Source organism: Lepisosteus oculatus, chromosome 7 (genome assembly GCF_040954835.1).
Source record: "Lepisosteus oculatus isolate fLepOcu1 chromosome 7, fLepOcu1.hap2, whole genome shotgun sequence".
NCBI lineage: Eukaryota > Metazoa > Chordata > Actinopteri > Semionotiformes > Lepisosteidae > Lepisosteus > Lepisosteus oculatus.
Window position 1 is genome coordinate 41,190,914 of NC_090702.1, and position 23,379 is coordinate 41,214,292.

General features: G+C 43.6%; 1 protein-coding gene across 3 annotated transcripts in view; it reads left to right on the forward strand.

The window, feature by feature from the left end:
• Window positions 1-19,300, forward strand: part of vezt (vezatin, adherens junctions transmembrane protein) — a 32,356-nt gene extending 13,056 nt beyond the window's left edge. For 2 of the 3 annotated variants that reach the window (XM_069192511.1, XM_069192514.1), the window contains exons 4-12: window positions 3,995-4,170; window positions 5,175-5,459; window positions 7,138-7,286; window positions 9,382-9,530; window positions 11,043-11,371; window positions 12,321-12,514; window positions 15,077-15,177; window positions 16,058-16,265; window positions 17,652-19,300. In XM_069192511.1, the coding sequence (XP_069048612.1) occupies window positions 3,995-4,170; window positions 5,175-5,459; window positions 7,138-7,286; window positions 9,382-9,530; window positions 11,043-11,371; window positions 12,321-12,514; window positions 15,077-15,177; window positions 16,058-16,265; window positions 17,652-18,187 (2,127 nt within the window). In that variant the 3' untranslated portion in view covers window positions 18,188-19,300. The remainder of the gene's footprint in view (window positions 1-3,994; window positions 4,171-5,174; window positions 5,460-7,137; window positions 7,287-9,381; window positions 9,531-11,042; window positions 11,372-12,320; window positions 12,515-15,076; window positions 15,178-16,057; window positions 16,266-17,651) is intronic. The other variant, XM_069192513.1, reaches the window with a different exon arrangement.
• The last annotated feature ends 4,079 nt before the right edge of the window (window positions 19,301-23,379 follow it).

Consider the following 23,379-nt stretch of genomic DNA (forward strand, 5'->3'; position numbering starts at 1 on the left):
AGTCAGCAACAGCATACTGTTTCCCTGCAACCAAAGAGGCTAGCATCGTTCACAAAGTAGAAGGTTGAAGCAAGGTTTAGACTCCGTTGTTTTTGCCGGTGTTGGGGTAAACAGTTTCAGTATAACAACACATCGACCCATCCATTTTCTAACCACTGTATCCAGTACACAATCGCAGGGCAGCCGAATCCTATCCCAGCAAGCAATGAGTGTGAGGCAGGATTATACCCTGAACGGGACTAGTCCATTGCAGGCCACGGACAAGCAAACCAGGGCCGATTCTCCCAGAAGCCAGTTAATCTACCAGTCTTTAAATGTCTTTGGCCTGTGGGGGCAAACTGGAGCACCCAGAGGAAACCCATATGAATACATGGAGAACATTCAGGCTCACACAGAGAGCACCTAACCCTCCCGCCACTGTGTTGCTTTATAACACATTTTCCATCCAAACCAAATTTAAAAAACTTGGAAGCACAGGATTTGGTTCATCAGTGTTTTTCTCCGGTATCCTGCTAGTACCTGCAACAGTGTGCCGAAGAAATGGCCAGTTTTGTCACCCACTGGAATAGTTTTTTTTTTTATAGCAAAGGCACTGTACTATGGCACTATGTAGCTAAATCAGATTCGGACTGAATGAATCAGATTGCTGCAAGTCAATCGGGACAAGGATCTGTAGTGAAATTCATAACCATTTCGAAGTAGAATCAGAAAAGTAGGATCCAATGAAAATATTTAAGGGAGCTTACACACAGAACATAATAAAAACAGAAATCTTCAGGTAATTGAATGCCTGTATTCCCAAATGCCAAGAATGTTAGCAATAAAATACAAGAGATAGACGCAACTGCATGAGCATGCACGGAAATGTAATCACAGAAACATCGCTAGGATTGCAATAGTGTGGAATGCAACACTAGTGATGCATAGTGTTCTGGAAAGACAGAATGCATGGGAAGCAGTGAATGTGATCAGACACGGGGATGTATCTTAGAGGGACATTGAGTATCAGAAACTATACCGGGCAGACTTATGCCCCATATAAAAAATATAGAGCTGGTAAAGTGATATGAGTATTCTACAGGTGGGTAGCTGCGTCAGCATGCGTAGGCTGCAAAGGAACAAGTAATAGGTTTATTCCATGCTGAAAAAAAGACGTGTTCTCTGAAGACTTCAGAGAACACATCAGGGCTGTGAAGATTAAAGATCTCTCCAAGCCCATTGTTTGTCATTTCACCTCTGACGGCCACGACCACTCTAATCTCTCCGTCTGTGTTCTCAAAGACGGTTTTCCGAACTCATACATCAGAAAGACCACCGAAACTAAAATTATTCTGCAGCTAGGATCACACATTCTCCCTTCCCTTAACGATAGATTACTGTTCTTTTAAATTTTCTCCATTCATTGGAAGTTTCATTTCACACCTCTCTGCACCCAGTCTGACTTCACACCTCTTGATTGGCCTCTCTTTCTGTCCCCTGCTCCCGCCTCTCACTCCTCCTCCCTCTCAACCTTTGTTCTCCCGCTACTTTACCTTTGCCTACTGCCCTGTCTCTCTCACACCTGAAGAAGGCTCCACGGCCGAAACGTTGTGTTCTCTTTCTTCTTTTTTTCATCATGGAATAAACCTATTACTTGAGTATTCTACAGACCACCGAATTCAGATATAATAATAAAGGAAAAAATTCCTTTTATGAATGCAGCCATATATAATTAATCTGAAGATACAAATTGGTTGTTGTGGGAGGTATAACTTTTCCTCACATAGATTGAGAAAAAAACATTGGGGGAGGTCAGCAACTGAAACAAAAATTACAGATGTGGGTAATGATTGCTTTCTTACTCTGGTTGGTTGGTGTGCCCACAAGAGAGGATGCCTTTAATGATATAGCCTTTTCAAACGATCAAGATGGAAAATTGAGGTGAGGGAGGCAGTCCATTATAGCCCATACTGAAGTATGTTCTGAAGCAGTTCCACTGTCCTGTTCCTCGAGTACCCCTGTGTTTTTTTTTTATTCCAGCCGAGCTCTTCGGTAATCTTATCGAACCTTTAATCGGTATCCTATTATTATTGCATAATAATAATTGATTATTATTTTACACTATGGTTGGTTGGAGCTGCCAGGGAGTATGTTCTTGTCTTATTAAATCCTTCTCCCATTATCTGGTGCAATTTTTTTTAGTTTTGCTTAGACGAGCGTTTCTCAGTGACCAATTTGAGGGCTGGCACCCTTCTGTGGCAACTTCCTTGCCAGTCAGTGGGAGACTTCCGTAAAAATAGAAAAGCTGGCAAGATTTAATGTTTAATGAATGTGAGAAAATTGGACCACCACCCCCACCTACCCCCCGCTCACTGCTCCTAGTAAGCTTTCATTCTGCTCCATTAGCTCTGCTCCAGATTGCAGTGTCAGACAGCTCTGTCAGGCAGACACATTTTGTATATCAGCTCCATTATCAGAGAGCTGGGTTCTCAGCCACCTGGAGCCTGTCCAGAAGGCATAAGCTGCACAGTCAGACTACACAGTCATTCACAAGCCCCACACAAGCAAACCGGGGCAGTCCAGGGATACCAGCTGACCTAGCCAGCATGTCTTTGGAAGGTGAGAGCATCCTGGAGCCCACACAATGCCTGTGAATATCCGAGAGCATGCAAATTCCATACAGGAGCTGTCCCAGTCCAGTGCCTTGAATTGAACCTATGACCAAACAGCTATGATTCAGCTACACTAATCACCACACCACTCTGTTGCCCCGTTTCAGTATATGGTCAATGAATTTCATCACTTTTGACCAGTTTCTTAAAAGGATCACGGTAATTATAATGTGGTCAAATGTGAGCTGGTAATTCTAATGTGAATTTTGTCTTTCATGTAACATGCACTGTGCACATAGGAAGTCTGTAGATTGACTGTCGGTTTGTCTTTGTTAAAACACAGCTGTTCTGGCACTGTGTCTGGCATAAGCTACTGGCCTTCATATTGCTGCCTGTGTCAAAAGGGCAACTTTAGGCCGTCATTTTTTTATGGACCCACAGTGTGCACTTTGACTGCAGGTGTAAGGTTTACATCACATGGTTACAGTTGCAAAGTTATGTGAACGAAACTAAAGGTGAAGAATCAGCCTCCCAAGTGGCTCAACCGGTAAAAGCACTCATCCAAGCGCAGGCTGAGCCCTGTGATCACGGGTTCGTGTCAGGGTCATGTTACTTACTGACTGAGACTCGGATCCTTCAAGGGTGCTGTCGCCAACAGAGCACCTCCTGCGGGCTCCTGGAAGCTTGCAGGCATGCATTGCTGTCAGTGAGGGACACGCCTCTCTTCTTCAGTGCCTCCGGGGACCACAAGTCTGTTCTCACAAGAGCCCGGTAACACAGGGGACCTGTGCTGGGTAGAGGAGTCTACCCACACGTCCTCATTCTCCCCAGCGTGCTGACAGATGATTCATAGCTGCTAGCTGGAACATAAAAAACACAACTGGTGTGTTCATCCTTTGGTTGGATCATCATAGCAAAAACCATCTGCAATTTGAAACGTTAAAGAAGCAGGTGAAAATAACCTGTACCACAAAAGGATCATGCGGCCCACAAAGCTTAGGAAGGCAGCCAGACAATCTCATAAAAGGTTGAGAAATACTGGTAGGATAATTGCACTGGGCTGTCAATTACTGTGTGGAGGTAATTTAACTCTTATTTGTCTGACTGGGAGCAGGTTAGTTTAGGTGGCATGAAGTCTGATATCCATTCCACAAGGCACTTTTTAACCCGAATGCGTGTGCGAGTGTGGAACAAAGCACCCAGCCACGTTGTCAAAGCCGGAAGTGTTCCGTTATCTGTGAGCAACCAAATGAGCAAGCTGGGACAAAGGTCCTCCTCTGGTTTGTAACCTTAATGTTCGGTATGGTTAAACGCTGCTTTCAGCCGCGGAGGGTGGAGAGCCGGTGGCGGGCGTTTAACACGGTCTTGCTTTGTGTTTTCTTCTCCGTGCTCTTGCTGACTAGGATGTGGGCTTTCGCCAGTACTCTCTGCACACCATCCTGGAACAGGAAGTGCTGCTGCAGGAGGATGTGGAGCTGATTGAGCTGCTGGACCCCAGCATCCTCTCCACAGGAACCTCTCCAGAAGCACAAAGTGGCTCCCAGCCAGGCCTGCGCTTCCTCGCGGCACCCAGTGTTTGGTATTATCCTCCGAATGCCTCTTCCCTCATGTGCCAAAGGTTTACTCTCTGTCGCTTTGTTCTCCTCTTATTCTGGGAATCAGTAATCCTCTTGGAATGTGAAGAGGATCAGGTTCTGTGTTATTCCTTGCTTTCAGAATGGCATCCCAGGGTCTACACTGTTTGTCTTGGGTACGATTCAGGCTTCTCTGTTCTTTCTTATCTTTCCTTTCTCGCTCCCTCCATCAGTGAGTCCCTCCTTGAGAGGATCAAATTTGCTTTACCTTCCTTCACTTGCGCTTCTTTTCCAACTTACAATTCCACTTTTTCACAATTATTCACACAGGAGAACAAAACCTTCATTTGCAGTGAATGTGGGAAGAGTTTTAGTGCTGTATTTTGTCATGTATGAAAGTCATATTTTAGGAAAGACTGCAACTTTTTAAATAAAGAAATACAGATGTTGAAATATCCTTTTAGGCAGCACTGTGGCGCAGAGGTTAACATTGCTGCCCCACAGAGCTGGTGCCCTGGGTTCATTTCCAGACCTGAGGTGCTATTTGCATGGAGTTTGCACCTCTGGGTGCTTTGGTTTCCTCCAACAGTCCAAAGACATACAGGTGGGTTAATGGACTTCTGGGAAGACTGGCCCTGGTGTGAGTGTGTGTGTATATGCCTGTGTGTGCCCTGTGATGGACTGAGGTCCCATCCAGGATGCACCCCGCCTTGAGCCCATTGCTTTCTGGGATGGGCTCCATACCCCCCCTCCGCAACCCTGAACTGGATGAAGCAGTTCGAAAAAAAATGAATGGATGGAAATTCTCATTTCAGAAACTGTATGGCTGTGGTATGCAACCAGTTTCATGCGCTCATTTTGAAATATATAGTAACAAATTATAACACAGTCAAAAATGACACTTTCAGACAATAGACATTGTTTTGGGTCTGTTCTTCAGATGATATTGTAAAATTTGCCGGGTTCCGTGAGTCTGTCAGGAAGAAGGCTTGGTTCTGTCTTCATGCAGGGACCTGTCGGTGCTGGCCGCCTTCACAGGGGTCCTGGTGGGCCACCACTTCCTGACCGAAGGCCTCTCGTGGGTGGGCCTTTGCCCCTGGCTCCTGGCTCTGACGGCCTACCTGCTGCTGCGGGGCCTGAGCCTGTGGAGGACAGCCAGGCTTCAGCGGACCATGCGGAGCTGCAGTGGGAGGCTGGAGGAGCTGACCGCGAACAGCAGGGCCTTCACCAGCCTGGTGCGCAAGGCCCTCCGCCTCATCCAGGAGACGGAGGTCATCTCCCGGGGCTTCACGCTGTAAGTCTCTCCTCGCCTCTTTTCCCAGTGTCATATTCACCCTGTCTTTTCTGTCATTAAGGGGGACCCTTGTCTGAATTCTCATTTAAGTGCGTTCAGGATGGAGCTACAGTTTGATTTAGGTGTAAGTTACCTGAATAGCAAAGGCCAAACAATTTTGTCACCCTACCCTCCCCCCCTCCATGGCCAGTCTTCATGCAAATTTCTTTCTCCTAAACCTCAGAGTCTGATTTGTGTTGTGTGAGGAGCATTTTCTGTGTTGGGGATAAGATTACATTGTCAGGAGCCTGGGAGAATCCCCATTTCTCGCTAGTCAGGATCTTGTCTAGGAACTGCACTGCAATGTGTGTCATGTTAGGCACCAACTTTCCCAATGTGCTGAGCACCTTCTTCCTGGGGTTTTGTGGCAAGTATCACTCTCAGTCACATTTTGAGAAGAGGATTTTGAAATAAATATATATATATATTTGTGGATTAGGAACAATTTATGTTCCCTTATTGCCATTTTACGTATTAATACAAAGTTACAGAATGAAAATCATTTTAAAAAATAAGATAAAGACAAGTGTCCAGTTCCTAAAATGTATGGATCATTTATACAGTAGCCTGTCTCTAACACTAATAACATGATTGTAAATGCCCTGTCATCTGTTTACCACAGCCATTCCACAGCCATTAGAAGTTAAAGGACGGCATATATGTGAAGCCACATAAAAGCAAAAGCTGTACAATGACGTCTTGGGACTGTGAGGCCCAGTTTATTGATGTCTTAAGTCTCCATCCTTGGAAAGCTTTGCCTTTCACTTGATCCCAGTCTAATTACAAGACCAGGCTAAAGTCCATATTTGATACAGTTCCAGTTCTGCGTCTGGACCAGAGACCTTTTTGGTAAATGATTATATAGTAATGTAGATTTGTTTAAAATTATATTAGTGTGTATGGTTTTATTCTTAATGTTATGTCCTTTCAGCCCACTGAAAGTTTTGAGCATTCGGGTTGGGCACCCTAGGAGCAATTGGGTTAGACTGTGGAGGATTCTTTATACCTTACATTAAGCAAACGATTAAGTGCCTGTCGTGTTTTTTAGATCACGTCAGGTGACGATTGCTCTTTCATTTTAAAATAAACTAACTTCATGTGACCTAAATTACAAATTTGTGATTTTCCCAGCCACTGTTGGCAGGTTCATTGGTTTTTAGTTGAGGAGATACAAATAACATTGAGTTTCATTTAAAAACTCACGTGGGCTTTTTCTTTTCATTTTAAAGTGTAGATGTCACTTATCTTAGCTCTGTTCCAGCCCCTCACGGACAAAAAGACAGAAAAAACTTTTCTTTTGCGGTCTTTGGTAGTATTTACTCGGGTTTAAAGGAAATATTAAGCCAGCCTTTCTGTTTGTTCACTAGTGAATGCTGGCTGGTTGTGCTAGCGGGTATGGAGACTAGGGGACTGTAGGAAATGGGCGCATGGGCTGTGAAGGGAAGTCCTCCCACCTCAGCGTGCTGGCCACATTTTACATATCAAAAAGACTCTGTTCTTCCTGCCCGTTCAGCCATTGCATTGTGTAGGTGGTGTTGTTGTTGTTCTTGTTGCTGTTTTGTTTTTGTTTTTTTACTGCTTGTAGTTTCAGAGATGTTCTGGGACATCTGCACAGTTGTATCACATTTCACTTTTCAAGTTTGCTTGACAGGGTCAGTGCGGCCTGTCCTTTTAACAAAGCGGGGCAACAGCGCAGCCAGCAGCTCTTGGGCCTGCGGAAAGCCGTGTACCGGTCCCTGCGCGCCGCCGTCCGCGCCTCGCGCCTGGCCACCTGCCACATGCTGAGGTCATATCCTTTTGCCGGTAGGCCGGGCTCCCCCCCCCCCCATGGGAACCGTGGAAGGAAGCCGGGTCACTCCGCCCCGCCCGCTCCTCCCTTCCAGCTCAGCTGAGGGAGGAGGCGGCGTCGGGGACCCTCTGCTGCCCTTTACTGGGGCTCGCTCTCTTACCGCTGCCAGAAGCGCACAAGTGCCACATTGTCCGCTCGCCCGCTGCCGTTCTCATTAGTGTCACAGGGAGAGCGAGCGGACACCTCGGGCCGCGGGGGCTCGATGTCCTGGACAGCTCCTACCTACCGCCAGAGAGTCCGCAAAGGAAAAAATGGCACCGTTTTTTATTTTCCGATTTTGCCGTAGATTGACCGAGTTGTTCAGTGCAGCAAAACATGACTCGGCAGTACGGGGAAAAATGTTAAGATTTTGCAGTTTTCAGAATATTAACATGTTACAGGTCTAGGCTGTGAAGAGATGGGATGACTTATATACAAGTAATTTTGTTTTTTAGTGTTACCAGACACTGTGTGATCAAGCCAGCATCTTAACATTGTTGGGATTCATGTTTTTACCTTGTAGCTAAAAGGGTATGTGGGGCAGTTTAGACTAAATGTGGCTCAAAAATTGGATGAACATGTGACTCCATGGTCACTCTGACACTCCGAGACCGGATGGGATTTTAAAACCTCCCTTCAAATTATACATAGGTTATTTATAAATTCAGCTTCATCTACTTAAATACAAATTGAATCTTAGTGCCCACATGCATTAAATGTGTAATACTGATCTGCTGTTGAGCACTAAAGCTAACTTTTGAACCATTCGTTCTCATTGTTAAGCTCTGCACACAGTCTGATCATTGGCTTTAGTGAGCACTCTATCAGTACTTTACTGCACACGGACGTGAATCATCAGTTGTCACCTCGGCAAAGGTGCAATGCTGTTTTTACAAATTAACATATTTCATTTTAAAGCCTGTTTTTAAGTCATATCGTGTCTTACAGTGTCCCAATGAACATTGAGTCATATAGCCACCCTGGTCAAAGGCTGTAGGTCTGGGTCTCAGTCGTGATATCTTGGTATTTTCACATTTTCTCTTAGATTTATTCATGTGAAAAAACAATAAAACAGGTAATGCCCAGAAACAAACAAACAAACAGATGGGGAAAATAAACTTAAACTAACTGAGGCTGTCCGAGCTGCCTTTTTAACAGCTGCATAATGCCCTCAAATAGTTAATATACCATTTTAGATAGCGGGTTTCACTACACTAAACAGCAGTTTCTTGCTTCTGGGTAATGATCTTTATGAGTGTGCTTTGTTGTTGCCATATTGGAAATACTATCAACATTATTTTAGGACTGTGTCCATAAAAACGTGTTTTTTTGGGGGAGGTCATGCCTGAAACTATGAGAATTACAAGTAATGTGGTGTGTGGTATCATGGCTACAAGATATGTTTTGTGAAGTTGTACCACAGAATTGATTCGGCAGCTATCCAGTCAGACTATACAGTAACTATGTTACAGCAGGTCATGTCATTAATCTGGGAAGCTACAAATCTTTCATTTAGTATGCATGGACTCCTGTTTGTAATAAGGTGAAGCCAAGAAAACGGCAGAGACAGGTTGGAATGATTCAGACGTGGTTGTTCAGGTTAATCAAATTGGATAATTTGAATGGAACAGAAGTGTTTTATACATTAAAGGTCAGCTTATTCTAGATCTATAATTAGAATACCTGTTCCTATAGAAGTGTCTGTTATCACTCACTAGTATTACTTTTATTATGCCTTTTGATGTGCTAAGATGTCAAACCATGCATAGTACATTGTTTCATATCTTGAAATATCCATGAACAAGTTTGTGAAGACAAATCGGCAGCCACTGGCATGCATATCAAGCATTTCAGCTAAAGTATGTGTTCTTGTGGTGTCTTCTTTCCGAGGGCTTTCCCCTAGGAGAGCTCTTTGGGAGTGTTCCCACTTGAGAAGCGGCAGCCCAGGGATGGTCAGAAAGGCAGGTGTGAAAAGGGTAGGCAACAGCGTGTGCCACTGTAAAAACGGCCAGGCATTTCTTCCGTTTCCTTAGTTGCCTTAACCCCCTTGTCGCACCTATCCCCTGAACTCGGAGATCGACAACGCAACGAACTACGTGTCGACTGTGCCTCTGAAAGAGCTGGGCCTGGGTCTGAGTGAGGAGCGGCTCTCGGACGAGCGGGCCCAGGAGCTCACCGACGACTACAACCTCCCAGCGCTGAAGGTAACCCCCCCCCCTCCTTCCTGCCTGAGCTTGTCTTTCCTTCCCGTTTCCTGCTTTCGCCTCTCTCCCACACTCCTCCCATATTCGTCTTCCCTCTTCCCTGTCCTCCCCCTCGACTGCTCTGCCCCCTCCGTCTCCTTGGGTGAGCAGATACAACACTGAAGAGTTTTCCTGTGGCTGAAGTGGGCCGGAAAGTGGCGTTCCTCTCTTTTTCCACACTGGGAAGGGCCTCTCTTTTTCTGTTCTGGTGTGGAACAAGATATTCTTAATGACTTTTTTTTTCTCCATTTTTTCCATTTCCAGTTTTCAACAGCTTATGGGCTTTCTTAAAGACGCCAAACCCTTTCGTTTTGCGTTGCATTGTTTCTGCGTACTGTGTAAAAGCAGGAATCCTTTTTTCCTTGCTTAAACAGGATACGGTTGCATATCCTCCAGTTTTGTTTGAACCAGTTTGTTCAGAAATAGCAGTGTGACTAATCAGGCATGTGGCAGAGAGCTTTGGTTGTGGTCTGAGTCTCTTCTCTGTGCAGCAGGGTGGGTTGTCTCCTCTCCGGCTGGGGGCAAATCTGTCATTACAGGGTAGCAGTGAAACCAGTGCTCGCTTTTTCAGGAGCTTGGAGAATGTCAACAGACAGTCTTTTGGCAACAGTAAATGGTAGACTAGACACTTGCATAAGACAAGAAGGGTCAAGCTGCTGGGGCAGGTAAAACTATTGTAATCAGCACAACCATTATACCTGCTCAGTGCTTGCAATGGAAATCACAGTACCTACCTGTATGCATCTAAAATGTATCATACAAACGGGTATCGGGCAACAAGAACATAGCTTAACAGGCAGTTGAACAGTAGTGCTTTGTTCTAAAACATCTGTTAAGTATGCGTGAATGTACAAAAACAGCAATGCACTATTTGTTGTGGGGTTTTTTTAATGTTAGATTAATTGTATATGAACACATCCTCATGATATTAGTCTTTCTTCTTTAAAGCCTTACTGTTTTTCTCTTCTCAAATGCAGATGTTGCTCTTTGTGAATGTCTTGTTGTTGGTTTATTTTGAGCTGTTGATCTAATATTCTTAGACCACTGAACAGCAACACCAAAACACTGTTTCTTAATCAGTAAAATAATGTTTTACGGTTTGATTATTCAGAAATGTATCCTGCATCAAGCACACGTCGAAACTTTGCGAGTACTGTTGTGGAATCTGGGGTGAGGAACAAGAGTAAACCGGTTTCCCACCTGCTCCTTTCTTCCTGCAGTGGTCTGTCAGGGAAACATAAGGGTGAAAGTGTCAGGGCTGCAGGGATTTGTGTAAGTGAATGACTCAATGAAAGGCGGGGGTTATTCAGTCGCCCCCCTCACTTTTTGTTTGAGACAATTGCATATTAATTGAGAAAGCAATGTGCAAAGGTAAACAAGGCTCAAAAATGACTGGTTCAGTTGTTTAAATTGCAAAGAAAGGGGTGTCTGTGCTCGTTCCTGACTCCTCCTCTCTCACTGCTGTGTGGAAAGGTGCTTTTCCAGCTGTGGGTGGGGCAGAGCTCGGAGTTCTTCCGCCGGATGGCGCTGCTGCTGTCGCCCGTCCAGAAGCAGGAGCAGCCGGACTTCTGCCTGATGCACCAGGCCGTGTCGGAGGTGACGGACCCCCTCCGGCGCACGCTGACCGGCTGCCTCGGGGACTTGCGCCGCAGCTACGACTTCCACCGCTACTTCGAGACCCAGCACCTGCCCAAGGGAGGCCCTGAGCAGGCTGGGAGAGTCAGGCAGAAGTGCCGGGAGCTCAACAGCCTGTACACCGCCATTCGCAGCCTGCAGCTGCATCTGAAAGCCCTGCTCAACGAGTACGTCTGCTGGCCTTACCCATCTCGTGTGCCTTCAGCCATCTGTGTGTGGTTCGATCAGCCGAGTGCAGTTACTTATTGCGCTCTTTCACAGATCCTCTTGGGAAAACAGTATCCTTGCCCGACTTCAGACAGCGCAGAGTTTTATATAGAAGTGAAGAATTGGCAGTTGTTTTTATCGTACACAGATAATTTTGGAATGGCCAGTCGCGTGTCTTTTCGCGCCTCGGCTCTGAGCTCCCAGCTCCCACGACCCCACGTGGGGAAGAAGGAGGAAGCGTTTGCAGAGCCCTCCGATCCACCCGCCTTTGAGCCGGTTGTCTTTCGAACAGTTGGAGGAGCGGGGGAACCCTCGCCGACAGTACCACCTGCCTCCAGGCACCTCCTCGGGCCACAGGGGTAACTGTGTTACTGGGAACCAGTAAATTCCACACGGCCTTCAGTGTAGGCACTCCTGGCCACAGTCCACTAGCAACACGACCCAGACAGGAATCCGTGATCACAGAGGTCAGACAAGCACCTTTGTCAATCGGGCCACACGGGACGCCCCCGATGTAGAGTTTAATCTGCTGTCTTTATAGCTGGAAGTCATCTGAATTTCAATACAGTGTGCACCCGGCACATTTCTTTGAGTGCTTGACGCAAACACGTGCTACATTGTAATACGTGTTAGACTGCATAATGAGTAAGAACTCGTTTGTTAGTTTAACATTTTAAGTATACTGTATATACAGAATATGTATAAGCAACAGCTTGTGTGTATTTTGGCCACTTTTCTACCACCAACCATTGATCCCAGAGCATTTCATAATAACCCTGAAGATCTAGCAGTGAAGGTTAAGCCTTCATAATCCTGTATTTTTAAGGGCTGGAACTTGAGAGTGGCACTGGAGGGCTCAGTGCAATTCAGCAGCTACTCTGTTACCCAGTTTGCCCCGTCTGCCTGCAGGGTGATCATCCTGGAGGACGAGCTGGAGAAGCTGATGGTGTTGCGAGAGCCTGCAGAGATGACATGCGCCGGCTACCAGGACCTGCAGAACAAGCTCCGGCTCATCCAGCCCCATATGCAGGCCAGCTCCAGCTGCTGGGAGGAGGCAGTGGCCCAGGTGGACAAGATGATGCGCAGGGCCACCAACTGCACAGGTCCTTACCACACACAGCAGGGGTGGGCAGTCCTGGTCCTGGAGGGCCTGCAGATTTCCTAGGTCTCTTTAAAGCACCAGCACCTGAACCGTTGACCGTTAAATTGGCCCCATAAACCAGTAATGAGCTGGTTAAGCTTCTTAAGTGCTGAGCTGGAATGAAAACCTGTAGAAACACCAGGATTGGACTCTCCTGCGCTGAAGGGACATAGCCGAGAGGGTACGACTCAGTTTGTACACATTGGCAGAAGATGCTATTTTTACTTGATGGCTTCCTTTTGCACTGTGCCGCATAAGACAGCAGTGTGGAGTAGTGGTTATACAGTAGCTTTGAACTTTTAACTGGAAGGTCATGGTTTCAGATCCCTGGAGGACATGACCGATAGGCAAAGCAGTCTTAGTGCAGTACATTGCTCACGGGCATATCTGTATAAATGGATACACATGAAATTTGAATTGGATAAAAGCATCAGAGAAATCAGTTTAGTTTTAGATCTTGGTTCCCACATTTGTAGACCTAATGTTCCTCTTCTCTGTCAGTACATGTCAGATTGTTTTAAACCTGCTACAGAAAAAAAAAAACTTGGCCATGCATCAGTACAGTACAGCAAAGTCACTGAACCTTTCAATTGAAATGCGATTTGAACTGGGTGTCACATTCAGACTGGCCCCCTAGACGGCTTCTGATGAGAACATTCTGTGTAGAAAGACAAGTTCTAAAAGGTTATGTTGAAATAAAGTATATAGTGGTGACAGGATTCTTATTCAAGTGATCGTAAGATTGAATAGTTATTTACTTAGATACCTTTGTGGTTTAAGGTTAAAGATGTGCTTTTTTATTTGCCTTTTTAGCCCTACAGAGGGTGTGGTTTTACACATAAAACATCCAGTCCCGTGTTTACCTTCTGCTAAACATGAAAAATGACTTTCAGACTGGCAGAGTAATAGGAAGCCATATATCTTAGAAAGTATGTGCAGTCTTTGCAAGTAACAAACAGTGAAGTCACGCTTCTAAACCCTTCTGTGCGTTCAATGGGTTATCCGCAGGAATCCTGTGCTTAAAGTTCACTGAATTGTCTATTACACAGCAGAATTACGCAGTCCCTTTTGTATTAGTTTTGTTATGTGAATGCGTCTTTAAGTCTACAGAACAATGCAGCAGTGACTCACCCCTTGGTGCATTGTAAAATTCTTCCTTACCAGTCGGGGAGAGATAAGCTAATGTATTGGGGCCCCTTTGAAATGGTGAGTGGGTCATGGTTTCACAAGGCATTCTGCTGACATTTGGCAGAGGCTTCTTTGAATGGGAATTTTAAATAACATGTTTCTGTGTATGCAGGTGCTCTAGACGCCCCACATGATTTTATTCAGTGATATAATTGTCATGAGCAGCAGTTGAATACATGATTTATAATCCTTCTTGCTTGAGTTGAGTGTTCCTTTTTTCCAGGGTCTTTTTCCCAGTGTTGTTTCTGCTAACCCCGATAAATTCAGTCTAGGTGACTTATCATTATCAGCACTCTGTAGATGGCATGAACACTTTGTCCAGATTTTAAATTAGTGTGACATGCATAGTTGTGTTGAATGGCAATCTGAGCCTGTTGATCTCAGAGGTCTCAGTGCTGGTTATGCCTGAGTAAGACCTGTAACTGTGATGGAGGCATATCTGCCATTTAAAGTAAAGCCTGTAATTTATGATAAGTCCTGTAAACTGTAAGTACTAGTATACTAGGCAAAATGCTAAATTGCCACCTCTGTAACTTTTTATTTAAAAATATAACATTGGAGACTTGTACTAATAACGTACGATTAAATCGGAGGTTATTATTTAAGCATCTGCTTAATATTTAAAAATATTCTCTTATTTAAACTTAAAGGTCAGTGTATGCAGATAGATGGGGACACAGATGTTTCAAAGTTCAGAGTTGAGAAGGAAACAGATATCTAGATCTTCAGCATAGAAGTATTAAGAGAAGCCATGTGAGAAACTAAGAAAAACAGATGGCAAGTATAGAAAGGAAAAAGAAGGGAACTAGTACAGGCCCTTGGGCAACACCAAAAGAGAGTGTAAGCAGAAAAGAAACCACACTACAAATCCTGAAAGGAGTAGTGAGAGATGGGAGAACAACCAGTCAAGAGAAGTGCCTGAAATAACCGGTATTTAATTATTTCTGAATCTTATTTCTGCAGGGCTATGGCCGGCTATATGCTGCAGATGCAGGCTCATCCCTCTAGGGTCTTTGCTTGAAATCTAGGCCTGTTGTAGCATAAAGCATTGAGTGTTACTAATATTAGTTCATCCGTATGTTTTCACTTTTCCTCAGGAACCCATATGGCATTAATGCCATTGCTCAATTTGCATCTGTCTATTCGTCATCTATCTTAAAGAAAAAATATAAAGGTATTTCTGAATTATAGGCAGGTCCAGAGAGGGGTTGTTTGATGAAGCCCACTGGAGGGCCGTTTTCTGTTTAGGAAAAGTACATTTTACATTTAAGAACCATTGCTGTCGAAATTGTAAAGTAAAAATTTGAGCTAACCTAAAACATCATTTTTGCTGCAGAAAAGAACGAATCTCCTGAGAAGAGCCAGGTTTCGCCGATCGTTCCTGCGGCCCAGCCTGTTGCGCAGATAGAGGACAGGGACCCTGTCCCAGAGGAGCAGGTACTGTATGTCTCTCCCCTCCAGTCCGTCACAGGCCACTGTCCACTTGCTTGCCACACACACTGTGCAGTTAGGGAACCATTCTTTTACCTGCTGCCTCCGTGAGGTTTCGGATCATAAGCATACTTGGGATTTTGGTGGCACCTGTTTCTCAGAATATTGGTTTTATTACTTCATGAGCTCAAGGCACTATAAAGCATTGTTCCACGTTGTTCTGTATAGCTGAATGAAAATGTGTTTTATGAAACAATTACCTCTGTCTATGCTTCATCTATCTTAAAGAAAAATTATAAAGGTATTTCTTAATTATAGTAGTTCAGGTGGGTAGCTGCGTCAGCATGCGTAGGCTGCAAAGGAACAAGTAATAGGTTTATTCCATGCTGAAAAAAAGAAGAAAGAGAACACACCTGAAGAAGGCTCCACGGCCGAAACGTTGTGTTCTCTTTCTTCTTTTTTTCAGCATGGAATAAACCTATTACTTGTTCCTCTCTTAATTATAGGCAGGTCAAGAGATGGGAATTAATTTGTTCCCATTTTTAACATATTTATACGTTTCATCCTGTGCTTGAAGTTAAACCCACTTTTGGACTGGCAGTTGCTGTCTTTGACACTTTTCAGTTAAACTCATAGCTTTAACTGCGTGGCCTGTTTCTCAGACAACCGGCTTTCTCAGCAGTAACAGTGGGAAGCGATTTTGTTGGTGAAACATTTCAATTGAGGACATGCAGGCAATGAGTCCAAGCTGAATCCAGAGCCTGTAGAAGTGTTCTCTTCCTCAGAAGGCTTCTCTCTAGATCGGGAGCTCCTTTAAGATAACACCCCGTGCGCTGTGCCTTTATTCACCTGGTTTATGAGTGACATCTGTGCTCTGTCGTGTCAGGAACTCGAAGCCTATGTGGAGGATTCCGACTCTGACGGAGAGCACCACGGCAGCCTGTTTGACTTCCTGTCTCCAGAGGAGAGGGAAAGGCAGAAGAAGGAGCGCGAGGAGTCCAAGAGGGTCCTGCAGGAGCTCAAATCTGTGCTGGGGCTGCGAGCGTCAGAGGCTGAGAGGCAGAAATGGAAACAGCTGCTGTTCAGCGACCAAGGTAAGTGGAATACTGCAGGAACTTCAACTACGTAGAAGTTTTTTGCTTAGAATTGGGTGCCTTTACTAATGAAGTAATCTGTGAAAGAACAAAAATGAAGTCTACAAAAACTATTCCCCACTTTGTATGGCATCTTAGTTTTTTTTTAAATATATTTTATACTCACCACCTCCAGCTGTAAGGACTGTGGTGATGCAGGATCATGTGAAAGTTCTAACTATAAATCCAACCTTAATGGTAGTCTGTGAATATTTCTTAATGGAGCTAATTTAGAATTGAGGGTTTAGCTGAGGGAGAATAATTAAATGTCTCTGAAATGATACAGAGAGTGGAAAGTGTTTAATCTTTAATGCTATGTTTTATGTATAACTGACAGAAAAGAAGGCACCACCACTGTCAGTGTGCTCATTTTCAATGACTCATCCAAGAACAACAGGGATTGTAAAGAAACTGTTGAAAGCAAGTAAACAAATGCTGTACATGTAATTTAAATTCACAGCATTCGGATCTTTTAATTAAGAAGCAGTTCTGTGTGTTTTTCTGCACTGCGGAGAGCTATAATATTCAGAGAGCAGTGTGGAGTTCATATATGTTCCTCACAAACATACTTCTGTTTGGTCATTGTTTTGTTTTCAGATTGTAGTCTATTTCATTATGTGCATGTAAGAATAATCCCCACTGTAGACATCTGTCCCTCAGGAGCACCAAGGCAGAGTAATTGGAAATATCAGACAAAATTAGGTTTTCTGTGGAGGAAATGAGGGGTTTTACCCCAGTTAGGTGTTTAGCCCATCTCACTTATTGGTTTGCTAATAGTTGACATCAGGATCTGGCCCAAGTTTTTCTTTACCATTCAAGGGACTCTGTTTCAGTGTTGTAGTGGAAACTTATCTCAGACACTCACAACCCTTTGTGGAAAGAAATGGCCTATATGCTTTTCAGTTCTAAATGCTCACCACCTTAATTTTCACACATACTGGGATAATTGTATTGAATTCTATGTGTCCTTTAGTTTTAGGAAATATGTTTAAAATGGAAAATGTAACAAACAGGCAGTTGTTGTATTGTTATACTAGATCATCACTACCGTGTACACTACTCGTTCCTTCAAGAAGGATTACACAGCGACCGGAGGCCATATGCCGCCATGTAGATGACTTTTCATAACCGTAGACATGGCTGAACATGCCAGCTTTCTTCCCAGTTTATGTAGCAAACATATCTGCTGGCAGCCTGCATCACGGAGCAGACTGGAGCAGTGCTAGCCCGCGTTTGAGCCCTGCAGGCCTGTGCACAGCTTGCAGCCTAATGGCATTAGAAGAGGCGTGCAGGAGGGTCAGGAATACGACTGTGGTGTTGGCAAGTTTCCTGGCGCTTGTCTTTCAGCGGTCTTGAAGCCTCCGGTTCCTGTGGGGAGCTCAGACCTCGACGGTATCTCGGCCCCCCCTCTGGACACGGACTCACACGAGCGAGAGAGCGGCCAGGATAATCACGTGGCGTCAGGAGGACACGAGAGACAGTCGGCCCCCAGCCCCTTAGACACGGAGACGGAGTACTGCTGTGGGCGGGCGGAGCGGGAAGAGACCCGGCACGGCCCGGCACAAGAGCAGCGGGCCCCTGCCAGTGCCGGGGAAGCCCCGTGCCTCGAGTACGACAGCTCGGAGGGGGGGGGCGGCGTCACGGAGGCAGCTGACGGCCCTGGCTCTCCGGCGGGGAAGCCGCCGCCTGCCACGGTGAAGGAGAGGCTGGCGGGACTGCACGGCTCTTCGGCCGTAAGCTTCAGCTCGGCCTTGGCTGCCCAGGTGGCGGCCAGGTCTCACGCGTTCTCCTGCATGCAGGAGCAGACCTTCGGAGACGAGGAGGAGGAGGGCGGGGGGGAGGGCGAAGAGCTGGGGTGGCCAAGAGAAGACTCGGAGCATTAAGGACTTCACGGAGAACTGTCCAGCAGGATATTTATTTTAAGATTTTGTATGTTATTTATTGATATACGTCTAAAAGAAAATACCTGCTTGGGTTTTTTGGGGTTGTTTGTAATTGAATTTAGCATTTTTCTTCTTCCTCCGTTTTTGTCTTTTGGGCTTTTTTTCCCCCCCCCAATGACGAGGAAGAGCCGCTGTTAGGGCAGCGTTCCAAGATCACCGAACCACTGCGCCGACTTACATCACTTGTCCACAGCAGCCCTGTGGGGCGTCTGCTGAAGAGGAGGTCTCCGAACTCCTGGTGACTTCACTGCCAGCAGGTTTTCTTCTAACCCAACAGACGCTGATAATGAAAAACAGCATCTCTGGGCTACACTTCATAATCAGTGCACACATTGTAGGTTTTTAACCGTCCAAAAATTCAAGGCCTGTGGCACCCGTTCTCAACATGGAAATACAGTACCTGTTATAACGCACAGTTCTGTTATTCAGGATTAGTCAGCATTGTGTCAAAACACTGCGCCCAAGACCTTGTCACATTTGTTACCACAGCCCCTAGGAAGCATTTGGCTTTTAATGGTTTTATTTTTCTTAATTTATTCAATGAGGGAGAATGAATAACGGGCTCAGGAATCAGAGTAAGAGAATATGTCTAGTTTGTTCAACTAGTAAAGTCTCCCCAAAGTTATTACTTAATGAGAAGTAATTTATAGAAAAACTCTAAAGTAAGTTTAGAAATGTTCACATGGGTGCAGAAGGCTGCTCGGTGTTCACAGCAAGTACAGAATTCTCAGGTACATCTCTGGGACCAGGATATTGAATGTATTGCTACAGTTTCAAGGTCACTGAACAGTTGAATGTGTTTTGACAACCATGTCTAGATACTTTAGGAATGGTGCTGATCCACCAATTCCTCTTACAGAATTTCCTGAATGTCATCAAAGAAAACTGTATTTTTTGACAAATCTGCTAAGATTGTTTATTGGTTGCGGACCAGATGCACTGATATTATGTGAATCTTAGCAACACTAATGTCTGTCCTGAGTAGAACACAAGTTGCATGTGTTTGTGCTGTATTTGGTATCAACCAAGCCATTAAACAAAGTGGGAGGCTTGTGCTGGTCTTTTCTTCCAGTGTCTTTAGGAAGAGAAAAATAGCTCGTGCAGCAATATAACATCTTTGACCAGAATGTGAGTATTTTATTTTGGGGGAAAAAAAATACATCGCAAAGCAAAAATTAATTTCCATCCAAACATATTTCTTAAAACTGTCCAGTATGTGAGTGCTCTCTCTCAAGTTACTCATTAAATGCACTTGTAGAAATTATACACATTCTAAGAGCGACTGTTTAAGGACTGCTGGGCTGTGCTAAAGCTTTGGAAGCAGAAGACTTTAAAAAGTTTATTTTTATTGCTACCAAAGAAAAAAGGGGCATGTATGCTATAAAGTGTTTATATACTTATTTAACTTCATGTATATGTGTATATATAGTTCCGGTGGGTAGCTGCGTCAGCATGCGTAGGCTGCAAAGGAACAAGTAATAGGTTTATTTCATGCTGAAAAGAGAAGAAAGAAAATGCAACGTTTCGTCTGTGGACACCCGAAGAAGGTTCCACAGCTGAAACGTTGTGTTTTCTTTCTTCTCTTTTCAGCATGGAATAAACCTATTACGTGTTCCTATGTGTATATATGTTAAAGTTAATTTGAAAGAATTAAAATTTGTAAATTTGTGGATTATCTGGTTAAGTTATAATTTCACGTCTAATATTACTAACTGTTCTACGTTTATAACTGGTAAATGTATAAATTAACTGGTTAAGATGGTTAACTTTTATTTAAGTAACATATACATGTATTTATTGTCCTATGGGAATATGATACCAGTATATTCCAAAGGAATTAAGCAATGGAAGTGCCCAAGGAAATGGGAATGACCCAAGTCGATTGATGGGTCACATGATTCCTGACAAGGTCAATTGGTACTTGAGCATCCTTTTTTCCTCATTGTGTTGTGTTTTGAGAAAGAGGTCTGATGCTGAAGGCAACAGCAGACCTGGTTGCTTTGTCAATTCAGACAGCCTCAACAGTTTACAGCCAGTGAGTGGTTGAGGGGAAAAAAGGCAAGCACAACTTGGGTTTCAAGAAGCTACTGAACCAAAGGGACTCGAGTCTTGTCAGGAAACCCAGTGAGTGGTTCTTTTTCTGCTCTGACATCTGTGACCATGTAGTGAAACCAGTGTATTGCTGCTGTATTTGCCACAGGGGGTGGACCTACAGTACCAGCTCTTAGGAACACAATTTAATGAGGTGGAGTGGTATACAGTACATAAAAACATTTTCCACTCGGGATACTTTATGTACATTTTTACCCTTAAAGTGCAGCTATAAACCCATGGATTGCTCTTGTTTTCATTTCTCATGAACCATGTTGCACAATGACCAGTTTTTCACAGGACTAGAATGGTCAACAGGCTTTTGAGCAAGTGGTGATTTAAAGGTACCTAAATCTGCAGTACTGTAGCACTCTAGGAGATGATATGAAAGTCAGTAATATGGAAACATAAAAATAACAGTGATCATTCTCAACAGTATGAAACTCACAGTATGAAATGCACAAATGCTTTCCTGAATTCATATAATACCATTACCCAACATAGAAATTTTAAACCTATGCACAGCCTTATCTGTTTAAAAATGCATTCATTTCATTGAAATAACTGAGTTTTAGCTTAGAAAATAAAAGGTGAGTAAAACTATGAAAAGGATTAATCTATGCTAGTACTTCAAAAGATTGAAATGAGACATTTTTCATAAGGTAAGCATAATTTATATAATCATGCATTAAATAAGCTTTTAATCATAATTGTTACAGACCTGGAATGTATTACTGTCTTATATATTATCTGCATTTACCATAATTTTACAAACTATATACAGAGTTTAAGTTCTCTTCATAACAAACGGTAAAAGTGCTTTGCTCAAAAAGATCAAAATGGTAATCTGATAGTTGGTAAGTTATGTAGAATCATACTTAATGTGATGATAAGATAAAACAACAACCACAGCACAGATGTTCCTATTAGTTTAAAACAAATGATATAACTGTACATGCAGCCCAATAGGAAGCAACTCTCTACTCTCTAATTCTGTTATTTTTAAGTAGCATCATCTAGGCAAAAGTGACTTAAATGTTCTACCTGCATCACCAACACAATAACAAAAAAATCCATCCTAGTTCCCGTTCACTAGTTAACATAAATTATGGTATCCCATAATTCAGAAGGGTAAAATGAATTCACTTCAACTACTCTTCTAAACAGGATATTACCTTGATCTCACCTAGCAGTCTAGTGAAAGAGGGGATCTCCCAATCTGGTCTGGCAGGTTTTGTAGATCACCATTAAAGGGGAACTGCAGTCCCAATTTCTCAGACTGGTTATTAAATCTCGGTAACAAAATAAATGTATTGATGGTATCGCTAAATTTTACAAATTCCAAATTAAACACAAAATTCTAAACATTGTCAAAGTACTGTATGGTCACCATGTCATCGAGCACCACTGGTCTCGCCACAGGTGAGTGAGAGTTTGCGCAAACAGTGACGTGAAGCCGCCCTTCCTGCTCACTAGTTACTGTAATAACTAATGTACTGCAATGTAGGAGCAAATAAGTACTCACTGCAGAAATGTTCCGATGTGATCTTTAAAGCAATATTTCTGTTGGGTTAAAAGAGATGTATTTACAAGCCTTTTTTGTTTACGGTGTCATAAGGCCGCTTCACATCACTGGAACTTTTGTTGCCTCATTCTGGATCATAGAATATGGCACTGTGCAGAATTGGAAGTTTTGTCACTTTGGGATGTACATTAGAGGTTTTACATGTTCCCATGTACATTTTACTTTCATTGTGGTTTGAAATGCATTCATCAATGCCGATTCTTTCTAAAAATAAAAATAGTGTTGCAGCTCCCTATAAATTCCCAGTTTCTAAAGATAAAGAACAATTGCATTATGGTCAATTAAACAGATGACCTGTTAAATTAAGAAATTTAGAGACTATTTAGAAGTAGTAAGATTTAGAGACAGGAGTTCTCTCTAGGACCAGGGCTGGAGACCCCCGTTAAAGAATGGATGCATCTTATAAACTGCTCCTGACACGGATTAACAGCTGATCACATCTGGGAGCCTTCCCACACCTTCTCCTGGCATCATCTGATCCTTCTCATAATACTGTACATATCAACCGCCAAAAAGGAGAAACACTCCGACGAAAATAAACGAGGAAGTAAAGTTCGCTGATTTAGAAGGTTTTAGAAATAAAATTTTTAATGAATAACAGTAGGTATATAACAATAAGACATTTAAGTAGGAAGTCAATGATGAGATCTTATGATGTACTGTATGTAAAGTGAGACGTTTTCGGACCAGGTCTTATCTTTACTCACTAGTTCACCTCTGATCAGATCATTCTCAACATCTGGTGGTCAGCAGGCAAAAGCTCTTAACAGGAAATATTAGACGTACGTTCCGCAAAATACAGCCAGTGTCCTAGTGTAACTGACCGGGGGAAAGTTAGCCGGAAGTTCGAAAACGATTTTGGCACGCCTGTAGCGCTTTCACGAAACCTCCTAGGGTTACGAAAACACTTGCTTTGTGTATCAAGTACATTGTGAATGTTTTAACAGCCTTCATGTTGTCATTTTTATCACTTTTTTGAACCACGCACGAATATTCTTTTGTCCATATCTTCGCAATGGAAGCACAGAACACCCCTTCAAACCAAATGCATTTTAAAGACCACGACTTGTGGAAATGTCCACAGCCTCTACATCAAACTATCAGTGAGCTAATTATCTTTTTTAAACCTCCGGTTTTTCATCGATGCGTAATTACGCACTAACTGGAACCCGGGGGGACAGCTGTGTACACACGTCCACAACGCGAGAAATAACTGCTCAATACGGCTTCGTGCGAAAAACCCGTATATCGCCATAGGAAGCAGAAAAGCGCAGTCTCCAATTACCCAGACTGTAAGCACGGGAATAACGTTTTGCTTGATTTCTGAAACCCTTTCTTTATGTCCTGTTTTCATTCAGGTAAAGGTCAACTATATTCACAATACTGACAGCAGAAAGATTCAAATATTCTTTACTCTTATTAAAAACAGCTCCCATGATTTTCAAACCGATTTTTT